Raw genomic sequence first — 16,823 nt, 5'->3', positions numbered from 1 at the left:
CAAGAGAGGTGTGTGGTGGAGTGTAGCCACTTAGGTTCACTCTTATGGAGTCATTTAAATGTTCATCTGTCAGCCTTGTTCTGAACTTTGATTCCATGACATTCATGTCAGAAAAGGAAGACTCACAGAGGTATGTAGACCCAAACAAAGCAGACATTTTCAGAGCTGCTTGGTGAAGAGTTTTATAGTTATATGGCTCTACTAAGCTCCATAAATGCTGAGAATGCTGTTGAGACTTTAACTGCACATTATTTTGAAGGTTTACTAATATATAATATATAAAATCCAATGTCTGTCTTGTCTGTATGTCTGTGCACTTTTCACGAGAGAACTACTTAACGGATTTAAATCAGGTTTTTTTCTGTAATTTTCTTGAACATTCCAGTTGATTTTGCGACTTCTCTCATTGCGCTAAGTATCATAGTTCGCTTGCAGTACCGATTTATTTGCGCGAATCCAAGAAACATGCAGCGGGCCGAGGGGAGAGGCCTTCCTCACTCACTCGCCAGCTTCGGGATGTGTTCCTTAACTCCGCTTAGCTATTTAGCAAATGAGAGAACAATTGAATTCAACTTTGTTTGATATTTAAAATTAAGTGTTACTTAGGTCTTGATGAGTTTGAGTCCGGATAGTCTCTTTAAGTGTATGCCACATTGAAAAGAGATTGCAATTCACATTTGTGGATCGTGATTTTGTGTTAAAAGGATCATGATATGATTTTTTGGAAAGATCGCCCACCCCTTATTTGACTAATCACGTTTTCAAATTTATGTAGGATTCATTAACCCTTTGGTGAGCTACTTGGAAAGGGGTTGCAAGCTACAGGTAGCTCGCGAGCGACGTGTTGGAGACCCCTGACATAATTAGTTTTATCTTTGGTAATGCTGGTAATTAATTAAAACAATGTAAAAGATGCTCACAAAGGGGAATGCCAAATTAATGTAAATAAAATGATGGATTTCTTTTTTTTGTTACTTTCCAAATGGGACGCCAGAAAGAGAGCTGTACAACTTTTGAATGAGGTTCGAAAATGGGTACAGTCTACATTTACACTTTGTTTTTTTTGTTGTGGTTCAAACATGGCCACAGCCTTGGTTTCGCAAATAACCTAGACACACTTGTTGTGAAAAACAGAATACTACAATTTATTTATAATATAACAGAAGTTGGATATATTCAGTAAATGTGTGTGTGTGTGTGTGTATGTATGTATGTGTATATATATATATATATATATATATATTATACACATACACACACGAGGGGTTATCTGGGTTCCGCGCGGAATCACTCAAAATAAGTAGCCAAGGATTTTTTTTTTCTATTTTTCTCATTTACTTCGATCCTTTTTAAAATTTTTCCAAGTATTCACCGCCAACATCAATGCACTTTTGGGCTCTTCTGACCCACGCCGCAAAACACTCGCGAAAGGCTGTTTTTGGGAGGTTGTCCAGCTGTTCTTTGACAGCTGCAATCAGTTCCTCTCGAGTTTCGAAGTTGTGGCCTCGCAGGGGTTCTTTCACCTTCGGGAAGAGCCAAAAGTCACATGGTGCAAGATCAGGCGAGTAGGGTGGCAGGTTCAAAATGTTGACACCACTTTCTTCAATGAAATGCTTCGTCGCATTAGCCGTGTGGGCTGGCGCATTGTCATGATGCAAAAAGTGCCTTCGCAAGTTCTTGGACTGGCCTCTAGCCATCGCAGAAAAAACGTCAAGCAGGCACTGAGTGGTGTACCACTCAGAGGTCACAGTTTTCCTCTCCATCAGCGGAATTGACGCGACAATGCCATCGATGTTGAAAAAGATGGCAAACATGGTGCGTTTCATCGAGCGGATTCGCCGAGCTTTGAGTGGTGTTGGCGCCCTTTTTTTCGACCAAACCATGCTCTGGCTCTTCGTTTCAGGGTCCAAATTGTAGATCCAGCTCTTGTCTCCAGTGGTGATCATCTTGAAAGTCCTCGATTGGCCATTGTTGAACTTGTCAAGGAAAAACTTGCACCATTCCACGCGAGCTTGCTTTTGTTCCACAGTCAGCAGCCTTGGAACCCATCGGGCACATTTCTTTGTAAAGCCAAGATCTCGTCGAATGATGGTGTCGACAGCATACCGGGTCATCCCAAGTTCCAGGGCAATTTTCCTGATGGTCACACGACCATCTTCTTCCAGGAACTCCTTCACACGATCAGCATTTCTGCCATCAGTCGAACTTCGCGGTTTCGGTTCACGTTCTTCATCGTCAGAGTTGAAGTGGCCTGTGCTGAAGCGCTGGAACCACTTAAAAACCATTGTCTTCTTTGGAGCATTCTTCTTGAAGATGCGAGAAAGTTTTTGGCAGCACTCTTTAGCTGTTAAACCATCAGAAAAGTCGTAAAAAATCATCACTCGAAAGTCACGCACGCACGGAGTCTGGAGCTTTGCCGCTAGCGCCGGCTGCGCACTCTCGGTTCGTTTGCTTCTCCTGTTCATTCTGAAGGAAGAGAGGGAGCAAAACATCTGAACAAAAACATGCAACCACTTGAATAGTCCCTCTACACAGCAGAACAGGTTTCGACAGGCTGATACTCGACAAACGATAAAATACCGCGCGGAACCCAGACAACCCTCGTGTGTGTGTATGTATATATATATATATATATATATATATATATATATATATATATATATATATATATATATATATATATATATATATATATATATATATATATATATATATATATACATACACACTGGGGGGGTAAGCTGGTGAAATAATGGAACAGTGAAAAGAGATCACATAGTGTTTGAGGATGTCTGGGGGACAAGAGAGACAAGGCAGTGAGACAAAAGGACAGGTGCTGTACAGGCTTTTAAACGTTTGAAGCGCCAAACAAAATGCAGATCACGTGGCACTTTAGCAGCAGCAAGCCAGCAGCTGTTTGAGCAAAGAGGAGGTTAAAAAAATGTATTTGTTTCCCATTGTATCACCGTTTTAAGAGGGGTTTCGGAGGAGTGGCCGCGTCTCCTTGGGGTGTGTTCAACCCCCTCTTCACAACGGTGCGTAGCGGGGGGGGGATGGGGTTGGCGAGTGAAGTGCAGATCACGTGGCACGGCAGCAGCAGTAAGCCAGTGGCTAATCGAGCAAAGAGGTTGAAAAAACAGTGTATTTGTTTCCCATTGTACCACCGTTTAAGAGGAGTTTCGGAGGAGCGACTGTGTCTCCTTTGGGTGCATTTAGCCCCCCTTTTTACAACGGCGCATAGCACTGGCTGTTGGTGGGGGGGGGGGGGGGGGGGGGGAGATGGGGAGGGGTTGGCATGCAAAGCGAGGTATATATAATATAGGGGTCATTCCATGTCAAATCAACCAATGGCCTATGTACTATGTACAGGTGTAATCATGTTAGTCGGGGGACACCCTGTAAAATTTTTTTGATATACAGTAATCCCTCCTCCATCGCGGGGGTTGCGTTCCAGAGCCACCCGCGAAATAAGAAAATCCGCGAAGTAGAAACCATATGTTTATATGGTTATTTTTATATTGTCATGCTTGGGTCACAGATTTGCGCAGAAACACAGGAGGATGTAGAGAGACAGGAACATTATTCAAACACTGCAAACAAACATTTGTCTCTTTTTCAAAAGTTTAAACTGTGCTCCATGACAAGACAGAGATGACAGTTCTGTCTCACAATTAAAAGAATGCAAACATATCTTCCTCTTCAAAGGAAACAGAGAGGAAAGCAAACATATCAATAGGGCTGTTTGGCTTAAGTATGCAAAGCACCGCCGGTACAAAGCTGTTGAAGGCGGCAGCTCACACCCCCTCCTCAGGAGCAGAGAGAGAGAGAGAGAAACAAAGTCAAAAATCAATACGTGCCCTTTGAGCTTTTAAGTATGCAAAGCACCGTGCAGCATACTTAAAAGCTGCACACAGAAGGTAGCAACGTGAAGATAATCTTTCAGCATTTTTAGACGAGCGTCCGTATCGTCTAGGTGTGCGAACAGCCCCCCTGCTCACACCCCCTACGTCAGGATCACAGATAGTCAGCGCAAGAGAGAGAGAAAGAAAAGTAAGTTGGGTAGCTTCTCAGCCATCTGCCAATAGCATCCCTTGTATGAAATCAACTGGGCAAACCAACAGAGGAAGCATGTACCAGAAATTAAAAGACCCATTGTCCTCAAATCCGTGAACCAGCAAAAAATCCGCGATATATATTTAAATATGCTTACATATAAAATCCGCGATAGAGTGAAGCCGCGAAAGGCGAAGCGCGATATAGCGAGGGATCACTGTAAGATCAATACTCTACAAGATACAGACAGTTTACTGAGGGGAGAGGGGTGTCGATTTTATCCGGCCTTATTTTTTCTTCAAATTTCAGAAGTCCGTAGCTTAAGAAATAAATCACTGAGCAGGCACACTTTGCACACTGGTACATTAATCGATATAGTTTGTGATGAAATTAAAACATTTGGTCAAGATTCAGATGACCCTGCATGGTTAAAGCTGCCCCTTGAAACTGCTAGGTGTTATGTACATTGTGTTAGTGGATCTACTTTTTTTGTGGTCTATGTATACTGTTAACCATTATGTGTGCGTATGCACATTGATATGTTTTCTTAGTTATACAACAAGTAAATAAAAAGAAAAACATGGAAAGCGGTTATGATACAGCGTTTCTCAATTTTATATAAGGTAGAATGTGAAAGACACAACAACCGGCGACGAGGTTTACATGCTCCTTTGTTTTCACCATACTATCGAACCAAAAACTGAATTTGTACGGAGCTATTTGAGAGCTATTTTCAAGAAAGCAACGTGGAGGAACGAGCATCGAAAAGCAGGTGCATTCGCAGAAGTCTCTTTACCCAAGATACGCTGCGCAAAAAGGAGCTGTGAGTAAAACCAATTAAACAAGTGGAAAAAAAAAGGTGAACAGAGTAGAGAAGAAAATGTCTGGTTGTGTGGGGAAAATGGACTGTTTTGATAGTTCGGTGGAGGACTGGGCCACGTATGTTGAAAGACTAGAACAGTACTGCCTGGCGAGCGTGATTAATGACGGAAAGAAAGTTGCCGTGTTACTTAGCTTAATGGGAGCTAGAACCTACAACTTGCTTCGCAGTTTAGTGGCACCAGCAAAATCAGCCGAGAAAACATTCAACCAAATAGTGGAAGTCCTGCAAAATCATTTGAACCCTAAACCGCTTGTAATTACAGAGCGTTTTCGCTTTCATAAACATAACCAAACAAAGACAGAGACTGTAACTGAGAAGGCTCGCAGAGCACTGTGAATTTGGAGAAAACTTGTTAGATTCTTTAAGAGACAGGCTTGTGTGTTGATTGCACAATGAAAATATACAAAAACGTCTCTTGACTGAGCATACATTAACCCTGTCTCGTGCTGTAGAAATTGCAGTGTCAGTGGAGACAGCCGCTAAAGATACTCTCGAGCTGCAGCAGAAGATCGTGACAGAGTGTAACACACATAAATTGGAAGCGAAACACGCGAGAAATGCGCCCTGCTACAGATGTGGGAAAAAGTCACAGAACGCTTCGGAGTGCTGGTTTAAAGACATAGTGTGTTGTCAATGTCAGAAACCAGGGCATATTCAGAAAATGTGCAAAACCCGGCCACGTGACAAAAAGTTCTCAAAGAATAAACAGAAACATAAAAACGTGCACAAAATGAATACTGCCACATCAGACTCTTCTGAACATGAGCTAGCTTGCTTTGATATCTATGCACTTAAAGAGGCAGACAGAGGAATCTTGTGGGTGTCCCTTGAAGTGGAAGGCGTGCCTTTTAAGATGGAGCTGGACACAGGATCAGCCCTGTCAGTGATCTGCTTTAAGGATTATAAGGAACATTTTGCATATTGCATCCTAGAGACAGTCCCTGTAATGTTGAAAACATATACTGGTGAGAAAATAGCACCCTTGGGAACAATTAATGTAAATGTGAAATATACAGGGAAAACACATACATTGCCACTTTATGTAATTAAAAAAGGGGGTGTACCACTGTTGGGACGTGAGTGGCTGAAGAAAATACAGTTGGATTGGCAGTCAATCAAAGCCATGCAAACAATAGAAAAATCAAGCAACCAGTCCATAAATAAGTTTTAAAGAGCTACTTTCACAGTATGCACAGGTTTTTTGGGATGGCATTGGCACATTAAAGCATATGAAAGCCCAGATTGTATTAGAAGATAATGCAGTGCCAAGGTTTCACAAGGCAAGGCCAGTGCCATATGCCCTACGCCCCAAAGTAGAAGCAGAATTGCAAAGACTAGAAAGGGAAGGCATACTGACAAAAGTGGAATGGTCTGAATGGGCGACACCAATTGTGCCAGTCGTAAAGGGTGATGGCACTGTGCGCATATGTGGTGACTTTAAGGTGACAGTGAACCCAGTGTTAAAAACTGAAAAATATCCCTTACCCCGTATAGATGATATATTTGCATCTCTGGGCAGAGGAGAAAAGTTTTCAAAAATTGACCTTGCACAAGCATACCTACAAATGGAAGTGGAGGACTCCTCCAAAAAGTATTTGACTATTAACACTACTAAAGGCCTGTACCAGTATAACCGTTTGGTTTTTGGAGTTGCTTCAGCACCAGCCATATGGCAGAAGGCCATAGAACAAGTCTTACAGGGCATTCCTGGCACTCAGTGCTACCTTGATGACATTCTTGTTACAGGGGCTGATGACAGGGAGAATCTAGAGAATCTAGGAAAAGTCCTGAACAGATTAGCAGACTTTGGCTTGAGAGTAAACAAAAATAAGTGTGAATTTTTCAAAAATTCCATTGAGTATTGTGGACACCAAATTGATAAAGAAGGCTTACATAATGTAAAAACAAAATTGAAGCCATCCTGAAAGCACCGAAGCCCCAAAATGTATCTCAATTGCGGTCATTTTTGGGATTGGTTAATTATTATCACAAGTTACTTCGAAATCTTTTGATTGTTTTGCATCGTTTAAACAGTTTGCTGCGCAGTGAAACAGCATGGTGCTTTACTAAAGAATGCGAGCGTGCGTACAAGGAGGCAAAATCTCTTGTAACATCTGACAATTTGCTAACTCATTATGACCCCAACTTGCCAGTCCAGCTTGCATGTGATGCCTCTCCTTATGGTATTGATGCCGTATTGTCACACAAGTTCACTGATGGGATGGAACGGCCAATTGCCTTTGCTTCAAGATCCTTAACTCCAGCAGAGCGTAATTATGCCCAAATTGATAGAGAAGCCCTTAGTTTGGTTTGGGGAGTTAAGAAGTTTAACCAATATTTATATGGGAGACATTTTACCTTGCTGACTGATCATCGACCATTGTTGTCCATCTTTAATCCATGTAAAGGTGTCCCAGGTATGGCTGCTGCACGACTTCAACGATGGGCATTATTTCTTGGGGCCCACACTTACACTATTGCACTCAAAGGTACAGAGCATCATGGTAATGCTGATGGACTGTTGCAGCTTCCATTGGAGTTATCACACCCCAGGAATTTAGCGGAACCAGTAGACATGTTCCAGATGGCTCAGGTAGACTCCTTGCCAGTCATGTGCTCTGACATCCAGCGAGAGACGCGCTGCGACCCAGCACTTTCTAAAGTTTATGAATTGACAGTTAAAGGCTGGCCATCCAAGGGCAATGCATCTTTATCGGCCAACTCATCACGACGTGACCAACTGTCAGTAAGTCAAGGTTGCATTTTGTGTGGGGCACACGTGTTCTAATTCCGCCAAAACTTCGCACCAAGGTCCTTGAGGTGCTACATGAAGGGCACTTAAGGGTAGTAAAGATGAAGAACCTGGCTCACAGCTATGTCTGGTGGCCTGGCATTGATCACCAGCTGGAAGACCTCACAAAGACATGTAATGGGTGCCAGCAGACTCAAAGGTCACCAACGTCTGCACCACTTCACCCCTGGGAATGGCCCACCACTCCTTGGCAGTGCATACACATTGACTATGCAGGCCCATTCTTTGATAAGATGTTTCTTATTGTTGTAGATGCCCACTCTAAGTGGCCAGAGGTTTTCTGTACCACTAAAGCAACTGCCATAAAGACTGTGGAACTCCTACGTAACTTGTTCTCGTGTACAGGAGTACCAGAACAAATAGTAAGTGATAATGGTAGCCAGTTCTTGTCTGAGGAGTTTAAAACCTTCCTCAGGAAAAATGGAATACAACACATTACCACAGCACCATACCACCCTGCATCGAATGGTCTTGCTGAGCGTTTTGTGCAGTCCTTCAAACAGTCCATTAAGGCAGTGTCCTCTGAAGGAATATCACTACAGCACAAAGTGTCCAAGTTTTTACTGGCTTATCATAACAGCACCCATTCAACTACCGGACAAACACCTGCAATGCTTTTTCTAGGCCGTCCCCATAGATCCCGCCTGGACTTGATGAAACCTGACCTATGTAGGCATGTCCAACAGAAGCAGGCCACCTGGAATCAGAGTCAAAAGTCACAAACCCTGCGTACCTTTTGTGTGGGTCAGAGAGTTTTGGCTCACGATTATCGTAACAATGGCCGGTCATGGCAGCAAGGTGTCATTGCCTCACAGACAGGAGCACTTACTTATACTGTAGACATTGGGGAAGATGTTGTCTGGCGTCGACATACAGATCAATTGATAGACACTACTCCTTCTGACAACCACCAACAGGAAGAAATTGCACAGCCAACTGCATCGCAGGACATGGCTGTACCAGAGTGTGATGGTCAGGAGTCCACCATCACCACATACAACCAGGAAACACCGCAGCCTAAGAGTCAGGACTCAGTTGGTAAGTTCTAGCTCAACATGCACTAGACGTTACCCTGACAGAGTTAGGAAACCTCCTAAAAGATTTGAATGTTAAATTTTATATGCTGTTATAGTTAAAAATATTTGTGAGAATATATATATATATATTTTTGATATAGCTTCAGTGCTGCGTGGGAGGAGTTGTTATGTACATTGTGTTGGTGGATCTACTTTTTTTGTGGTGTATGTATACTGTTAACCATTATGTGTGCGTATGCGCATTGATATGTTTTCTTAGTTATACAATAAGTAAATAAAAAGAAAAACATGGAAAGTGGTTATGATACAGCGTTTCTCAATTTTATATAAGGTAGAATGTGTAAGACACAACACTAGGTGGCTTAGTTGTTGAGATATAGTCTTGTGAAATTCATGAAAAAATAAAGCTGTATCAAATTTGAAACCCCACTCCCCTCACAAAATTGGCTGTATCTTGGAAAGTATTGATCATACATCAAAATAATTGTACAGGGTGTCTCCTGGATAACACATTTCAGACATTTTTGAGACCAAAGTGTGTGAGATTTCTGCAAAATCGGTTGATTTGACATGGAACTGTCTGTCAGTCAATATGTATATGGAGAGAGATACTCTAATAAATTCATTATGATAACTTTAGTGTTCATTACTTTGTCCAACTGTATATGGTTATTAAACCCTATAACCTTAATCTGTGTATATGTTGTGGCAGGAGGCTGGGGGTCAGCCCCAGCCAGGACACCTGGAAGGACCGGGAGGCAGTCTATACGTCTCCCGGGTCACAAGGGGGCAACCACCCTGGATAGTGTGGGGACCATGGGGAAGGAGTATGGAGGCTCAAACCCTTTGGGGCCCGTGGCCACCGTCAGGGGGTGCCCCGAGCCTCATAGAGTCCGGGAGATCTGCACTTCCGCCACACCTGGGAAGGTGGATGGAGGACCTTCCAGGGACGCCCGGAGTGCTTCCGTGTTCTCATGCGGCACTTCCGCCACACCAGGAAGTGCCGCCGGAAGGACATCAGCGAGCACCTGGAGCACATCTAGGTGATTATAAAAGGGGCTGCCTTCCTACAGTCGGGGAGCCAGAGTCGGGTGCTGGAGGAGGATGAAGCTCCAGCGAGAGGAAGAAAGGTGGCCCACGGACGTTTAAAGGCCGTGTGAGGGTGATTGGTGCGGGAGCACCATGTTGGGGGAAATCGTGTAAATAAAGCGTTTGTTTTATAATACTGCCGGTGTCCATCTGATGGTGCTCGGCTACCTCTCACAATGTCTTACTCTAAAAGTTTGAGAAAATCACATCTGACATATTATTAAAATGAGTTTTGTATTTTTGTTTATAAGTGTATTGCAGAATGCTGTTGTTTGTGTAAGAATCATGCTTTGTTAAATTAAGATGTATTTAGTAATTTAAAAGGGAAATAAGTATCCCCAAATGGCTTACTTTTGTTGCCAACAGAAAAACATTTCATATGTAAAACAAAACCTTCAAAAGTGAATATAGTCTGTTAAGTTTTAAAGTGGAAAAGCTTGTGATTTTACAAAATCTGATTTCTATATTTGAGGTTTTTATGTTACAGTGGTGTGAAAAACTATTTGCCCCCTTCCTGATTTCTTATTCTTTTGCATGTTTGTCACACAAAATGTTTCTGATCATCAAACACATTTAACCATTAGTCAAATATAACACAAGTAAACACAAAATGCAGTTTTTAAATGATGGTTTTTATTATTTAGGGAGAAAAAAAATCCAAACCTACATGGCCCTGTGTGAAAAAGTAATTGCCCCCTTGTTAAAAAATAACCTAACTGTGGTGTATCACACCTGAGTTCAATTTCCGTAGCCACCCCCAGGCCTGATTACTGCCACATCAAGAAATCACTTAAATAGGAGCTGCCTGACACAGAGAAGTAGACCAAAAGCACCTCAAAAGCTAGACATCATGCCAAGATCCAAAGAAATTCAGGAACAAATGAGAACAGAAGTAATTGAGATCTATCAGTCTGGTAAAGGTTATAAAGCCATTTCTAAAGCTTTGGGACTCCAGCGAACCACAGTGAGAGCCATTATCCACAAATGGCAAAAACATGGAACAGTGGTGAACCTTCCCAAGAGTGGCCGGCCGACCAAAATTACCCCAAGAGCGCAGAGACGACTCATCCGAGAGGTCACAAAAGACCCCAGGACAACGTCTAAAGAACTGCAGGCCTCACTTGCCTCAATTAAGGTCAGTGTTCACGACTCCACCATAAGAAAGAGACTGGGCAAAAACGGCCTGCATGGCAGATGTCCAAGACGCAAACCACTGTTAAGCAAAAAGAACATTAGGGCTCGTCTCAATTTTGCTAAGAAACGTCTCAATGATTGCCAAGACTTTTGGGAAAATACCTTGTGGACTGATGAGACAAAAGTTGAACTTTTTGGAAGGCAAATGTCCCGTTACATCTGGCGTAAAAGGAACACAGCATTTCAGAAAAAGAACATCATACCAACAGTAAAATATGGTGGTGGTAGTGTGATGGTCTGGGGTTGTTTTGCTGCTTCAGGACCTGGAAGGCTTGCTGTGATAGATGGAACCATGAATTCTACTGTCTACCAAAAAATTCTGAAGGAGAATGTCCGGCCATCTGTTCGTCAACTCAAGCTGAAGCGATCTTGGGTGCTGCAACAGGACAATGACCCAAAACACACCAGCAAATCCACCTCTGAATGGCTGAAGAAAAACAAAATGAAGACTTTGGAGTGGCCTAGTCAAAGTCCTGACCTGAATCCAATTGAGATGCTATGGCATGACCTTAAAAAGGTGGTTCATGCTAGAAAACCCTCAAATAAAGCTGAATTACAACAATTTTGCAAAGATGAGTGGGCCAAAATTCCTCCAGAGCGCTGTAAAAGACTCATTGCAAGTTATCGCAAACGCTTGATTGCAGTTATTGCTGCTAAGGGTGGCCCAACCAGTTATTAGGTTCAGGGGGCAATTACTTTTTCACACAGGGCCATGTAGGTTTGGATTTTTTTTTCTCCCTAAATAATAAAAACCACCATTTACAAACTGCATTTTGTGTTTACTTGTGTTATATTTGACTAATGGTTAAATGTGTTTGATGATCAGAAACATTTTGTGTGACAAACATGCAAAAGAATAAGAAATCAGGAAGGGGGCAAATAGTTTTTCACACCACTGTATGTTAACTAAGTTGGAAATAATAAATTTTGTTTGCAAGTATTTGAAACTGTCTTATCTGATGGAATATTGCTATTTCTTAGTCTATAACAATTATTGACGATAGAGTTTTCAGGTGAAGGACAATACACGTGAGGGGCACATCAAAGACAGTGGGAAGCTGTCTATGTTAGTGAATTATGAATTATCTGGAAACAAAATATGTCTATAGCTACCTGATATGAAATAATGATGTAGCTAATATAGAGTAGAAACGTTTGTGTCCAGGATTTGAAAATAAAATAGAAACACTCTTCCATGACCCCCTTCTCCAAAAAATCCCCCATATGCAATCAGCTTGAGCCTCACAGAAGATAAGTGCTGTACTTTCATCCCTTTGAAAAACCTAGTGCAATCAGTTCTTAACTTCCATGGGGTTAACATTCTAGGAAGCAAAGTGAAAGTTGAAGACACAACTGTTAATATATTGAACCAATGGGAAATAGGGGGTTAGGTTGCCACGACCACCAAAAAACTTTTGCTAGGGATTGCTCAAAATACATTTTTTGCATAGAATTCTTTTCTACAAAACACTGTTTTTGATAATATGCACTTTTCACGACACAGCAACCATGAAATAAATCAAGAAAATACAGTACATAACATACAATTGTTAACATGTGAAAAGCATTCTTCCTTGCTAGTTATTCACTAGAATTCTGTGACCTTTTGTGCTAACATCTCAATCTATATGTTAAAAAAAAAAGGTCTCTTGTGTCGAAAGATGCCAAGACTGGCAAGGTCTAAATATTACCCGCAATACTCAATCCTTCACAGCGAGTGAATGGCATTGCATGTCTTGGAAGGATGCACCAGCTTGAAGTAATCTGCTAGTTGCATCTGCTTCATGTGCTGCTTGAGATCCTTAAGGATGTCGGCATATGGGAGTATAGAAGAGGTGTTTGTGCTTTGGGAATATAATTTCAAAGTTATATTTTTAAGCAAAACAATGAAAGTATGCAATGAATACACATGGAGCTTTTTATTCCAAAATGAATAAGATCGGTGAAGTGCCTAGTAGGATACTACCTGCTTTCCAAACTTAGGTTTAGGTTTATTTGTCATATATAGGTTAACACGGGGTCAACATACAATGAAATGTGTATGACGAGAAAAACAAGTCACTCAGCCTAGATCCAATAAAGCTAAATAATAATAAAAAAAAAAAAAAATTACAAGTTAAAAATAGACAAGCCATATAAAATAAAATGTGTATGTTTTAAAAGAAGTTATAGAGCAATATGAGTTGAATGAGCAGCAAGTACAAATGACAGTTATTGCACAGATAATGTTTTCTAAGTACAGATGCATATTCAATAAAGTGCAGATGCATGTTCCAGTCAGTATTCAGAGTGTGTGCAGGTACAGTTTGTGTGTGAGTAGTGCAATGTAGGTGTAAACTTGCATGAATTATACCACTCTTCTTTTTTTTACTCTACTGCACATAGCCGTGAACTGGGCAAATGTGCAACCTTGCCAACACAAAAGTAAAAAAGATATTATGAAATACATGCTTGAAGTGACAAAAGTTAAACAGACAAATGTTGAGGACTGACTATATATCTTTATGGGAACACTTTGAATAACCACATATATCATGAGCTCACTTGAAAAATGTGAATTAATATGCAGGAATATTCTATGCTTTGAAGTTGAAGTGTTTGATAAATTTTAAGTTATGTATTCATCATCTAGATTGGTGCTCTGTTAGCCAAAATTTTAAATCATTTGGGGAAACATTTTTCATTGCTAAAGACAGCTTATTCCACAATTAGGAGAGCTGTGTTAAAATTGCACATACTTTCAGGAGAAGACAGAATCAGAAATATGGAAGATTAATTTTTTTTTCCCCCCCTTAGATTCGCTACTTTACTCTTCACAGTGAAACATTCTACTGGAATGAAGTCAGCCAGAATTTTGAAGTATTTAAGTAAGTCTAAATTATTTCGGTCTGCAGGTTTTCAAAGTTTGCCTTTATTACCAGAATGATAGAAATTGACCTCAGCTCCATGCATTCCCACATTTGACATACAGTGGTGTGAAAAACTATTTGCCCCCTTCCTGATTTCTTATTCTTTTGCATGTTTGTCACACAAAATGTTTCTGATCATCAAACACATTTAACCATTAGTCAAATATAACACAAGTAAACACAAAATGCAGTTTGTAAATGGTGGTTTTTATTATTTAGGGAGAAAAAAAAATCCAAACCTACATGGCCCTGTGTGAAAAAGTAATTGCCCCCTGAACCTAATAACTGGTTGGGCCACCCTTAGCAGCAATAACTGCAATCAAGCGTTTGCGATAACTTGCAGTGAGTCTTTTACAGCGCTCTGGAGGAATTTTGGCCCACTCATCTTTGCAAAATTGTTGTAATTCAGCTTTATTTGAGGGTTTTCTAGCATGAACCGCCTTTTTAAGGTCATGCCATAGCATCTCAATTGGATTCAGGTCAGGACTTTGACTAGGCCACTCCAAAGTCTTCATTTTGTTTTTCTTCAGCCATTCAGAGGTGGATTTGCTGGTGTGTTTTGGGTCATTGTCCTGTTGCAGCACCCAAGATCGCTTCAGCTTGAGTTGACGAACAGATGGCCGGACATTCTCCTTCAGGATTTTTTGGTAGACAGTAGAATTCATGGTTCCATCTATCACAGCAAGCCTTCCAGGTCCTGAAGCAGCAAAACAACCCCAGACCATCACACTACCACCACCATATTTTACTGTTGGTATGATGTTCTTTTTCTGAAATGCTGTTTTCCTTTTACGCCAGATGTAACGGGACATTTGCCTTCCAAAAAGTTCAACTTTTGTCTCATCAGTCCACAAGGTATTTTCCCAAAAGTCTTGGCAATCATTGAGATGTTTCTTAGCAAAATTGAGACGAGCCCTAATGTTCTTTTTGCTTAACAGTGGTTTGCGTCTTGGAAATCTGCCATGCAGGCTGTTTTTGCCCAGTCTCTTTCTTATGGTGGAGTCGTGAACACTGACCTTAATTGAGGCAAGTGAGGCCTGCAGTTCTTTAGACGTTGTCCTGGGGTCTTTTGTGACCTCTCGGATGAGTCGTCTCTGCGCTCTTGGGGTAATTTTGGTCGGCCGGCCACTCCTGGGAAGGTTCACCACTGTTCCATGTTTTTGCCATTTGTGGATAATGGCTCTCACTGTGGTTCGCTGGAGTCCCAAAGCTTTAGAAATGGCTTTATAACCTTTACCAGACTGATAGATCTCAATTACTTCTGTTCTCATTTGTTTCTGAATTTCTTTGGATCTTGGCATGATGTCTAGCTTTTGAGGTGCTTTTGGTCTACTTCTCTGTGTCAGGCAGCTCCTATTTAAGTGATTTCTTGATTGAAACAGGTGTGGCAGTAATCAGGCCTGGGGGTGGCTACGGAAATTGAACTCAGGTGTGATACACCACAGTTAGGTTATTTTTTAACAAGGGGGCAATTACTTTTTCACACAGGGCCATGTAGGTTTGGATTTTTTTTCTCCCTAAATAATAAAAACCATCATTTAAAAACTGCATTTTGTGTTTACTTGTGTTATATTTGACTAATGGTTAAATGTGTTTGATGATCAGAAACATTTTGTGTGACAAACATGCAAAAGAATAAGAAATCAGGAAGGGGGCAAATAGTTTTTCACACCACTGTAAGCTTTCAGAAACTATATTTTCTATTAATAGAATTATAATAATTATAAAGATAATATATACAGATTATTTAGTCAATTAAAATAAACCTATTCTTTTTCTTGGAAGTTTATGAAAGTGACCCATGTTCCTTTTTTGATGCTCATGAAGGTTCTAAAAATTATGTTCTTCAATTTCTTTGTCTACTGCATGTATTTGTAAAAATATTTATGGTGCCAAAGTATTGTATCAAGTTACTGGGGAAGTAGCTTTTTAAAATCCAAGTAGAATAAGCTATGTGAAAACTCTTGTTACATATATGATCTGCATCTTAACACAGAGTGCAAAAAAATTACATTTAGGCCGTAGAGTCTGTAGTCTTAGCTGTTGTTGAAGAATTAAACTTCAATAATATCTTTGTGACACATAAGACAATGAATATTATGACTAGCAATGAACTGTATACGCATGAAGAATTTCATATTCATATACACCCACTAATTAAATTTGCCTTTGCACTTATCTCTGATTCTAGACTTGTTTCTGAATTTTATACTGTGTCATGTAGTGCAGTAGCTAATCAATTAGCTATTCAAAAAGTTTGGCAAACTGGCCAGTTTATTAGGTACACCTGTTCAACAGCTTAACACAAATTTCTAATCAGCCAATCATATGGCAGCAACTCAGTGCATTTAGGGATGATATTATCAGCTGCTGAATTTCAAAGCAAGCATCAGAATGGTGATGAAAGGTGATTTTGAACATGGCATGGTTGTTGATGCTGGACAGGTTCAGAAGCTGCTAATCTACTGGGATTTTCATGCACAACCATCTCTAGGGTTTACACTTCTTCAGATGTCTATTTCCAGCAGATATAACACACCATGTTACAAAGCTCAAATCATCTCAAAACTGTTTTTTTGAACATGGCATTGAGTTCACTGTACTCATATGGCCTCTACAGTCACCATATCTCAATCCAATAGAGCACCTCTGGAATGTAATGGATTTGGGGGTTTGCATCATGGATGTGCCACTGACAAATCTCCAGAAACTGTGTGATGCTATCATGTCAATATGGACCAAAATCACTGAAGAATGTTTATGGCATCTTGTTGCCTCGGAGTGTTATGTCAGTTCTGGAGGCAAAAGGGGTCCAACCAAGTATTAGATAGGTGTACACAATAAAT

General features: G+C 40.8%; 1 protein-coding gene across 1 annotated transcript in view; it reads left to right on the top strand.

Moving 5' to 3' along the window:
- The window catches only part of atp13a3 (ATPase 13A3), a 239,012-nt gene that overhangs the window by 94,299 nt on the left and 127,890 nt on the right, over window positions 1-16,823 (top strand). The window contains exon 5 of the mRNA XM_028795036.2: window positions 13,865-13,935. Coding sequence (XP_028650869.1) covers window positions 13,865-13,935 — 71 coding nt within the window. The remainder of the gene's footprint in view (window positions 1-13,864; window positions 13,936-16,823) is intronic.

This window comes from Erpetoichthys calabaricus, chromosome 2 (genome assembly GCF_900747795.2).
Source record: "Erpetoichthys calabaricus chromosome 2, fErpCal1.3, whole genome shotgun sequence".
In the NCBI taxonomy this organism is placed as follows: domain Eukaryota; kingdom Metazoa; phylum Chordata; class Cladistia; order Polypteriformes; family Polypteridae; genus Erpetoichthys; species Erpetoichthys calabaricus.
The sequence above is the reverse complement of the archived record's forward strand: the minus strand, read 5'-3'. Positions and strand labels throughout refer to the sequence as shown.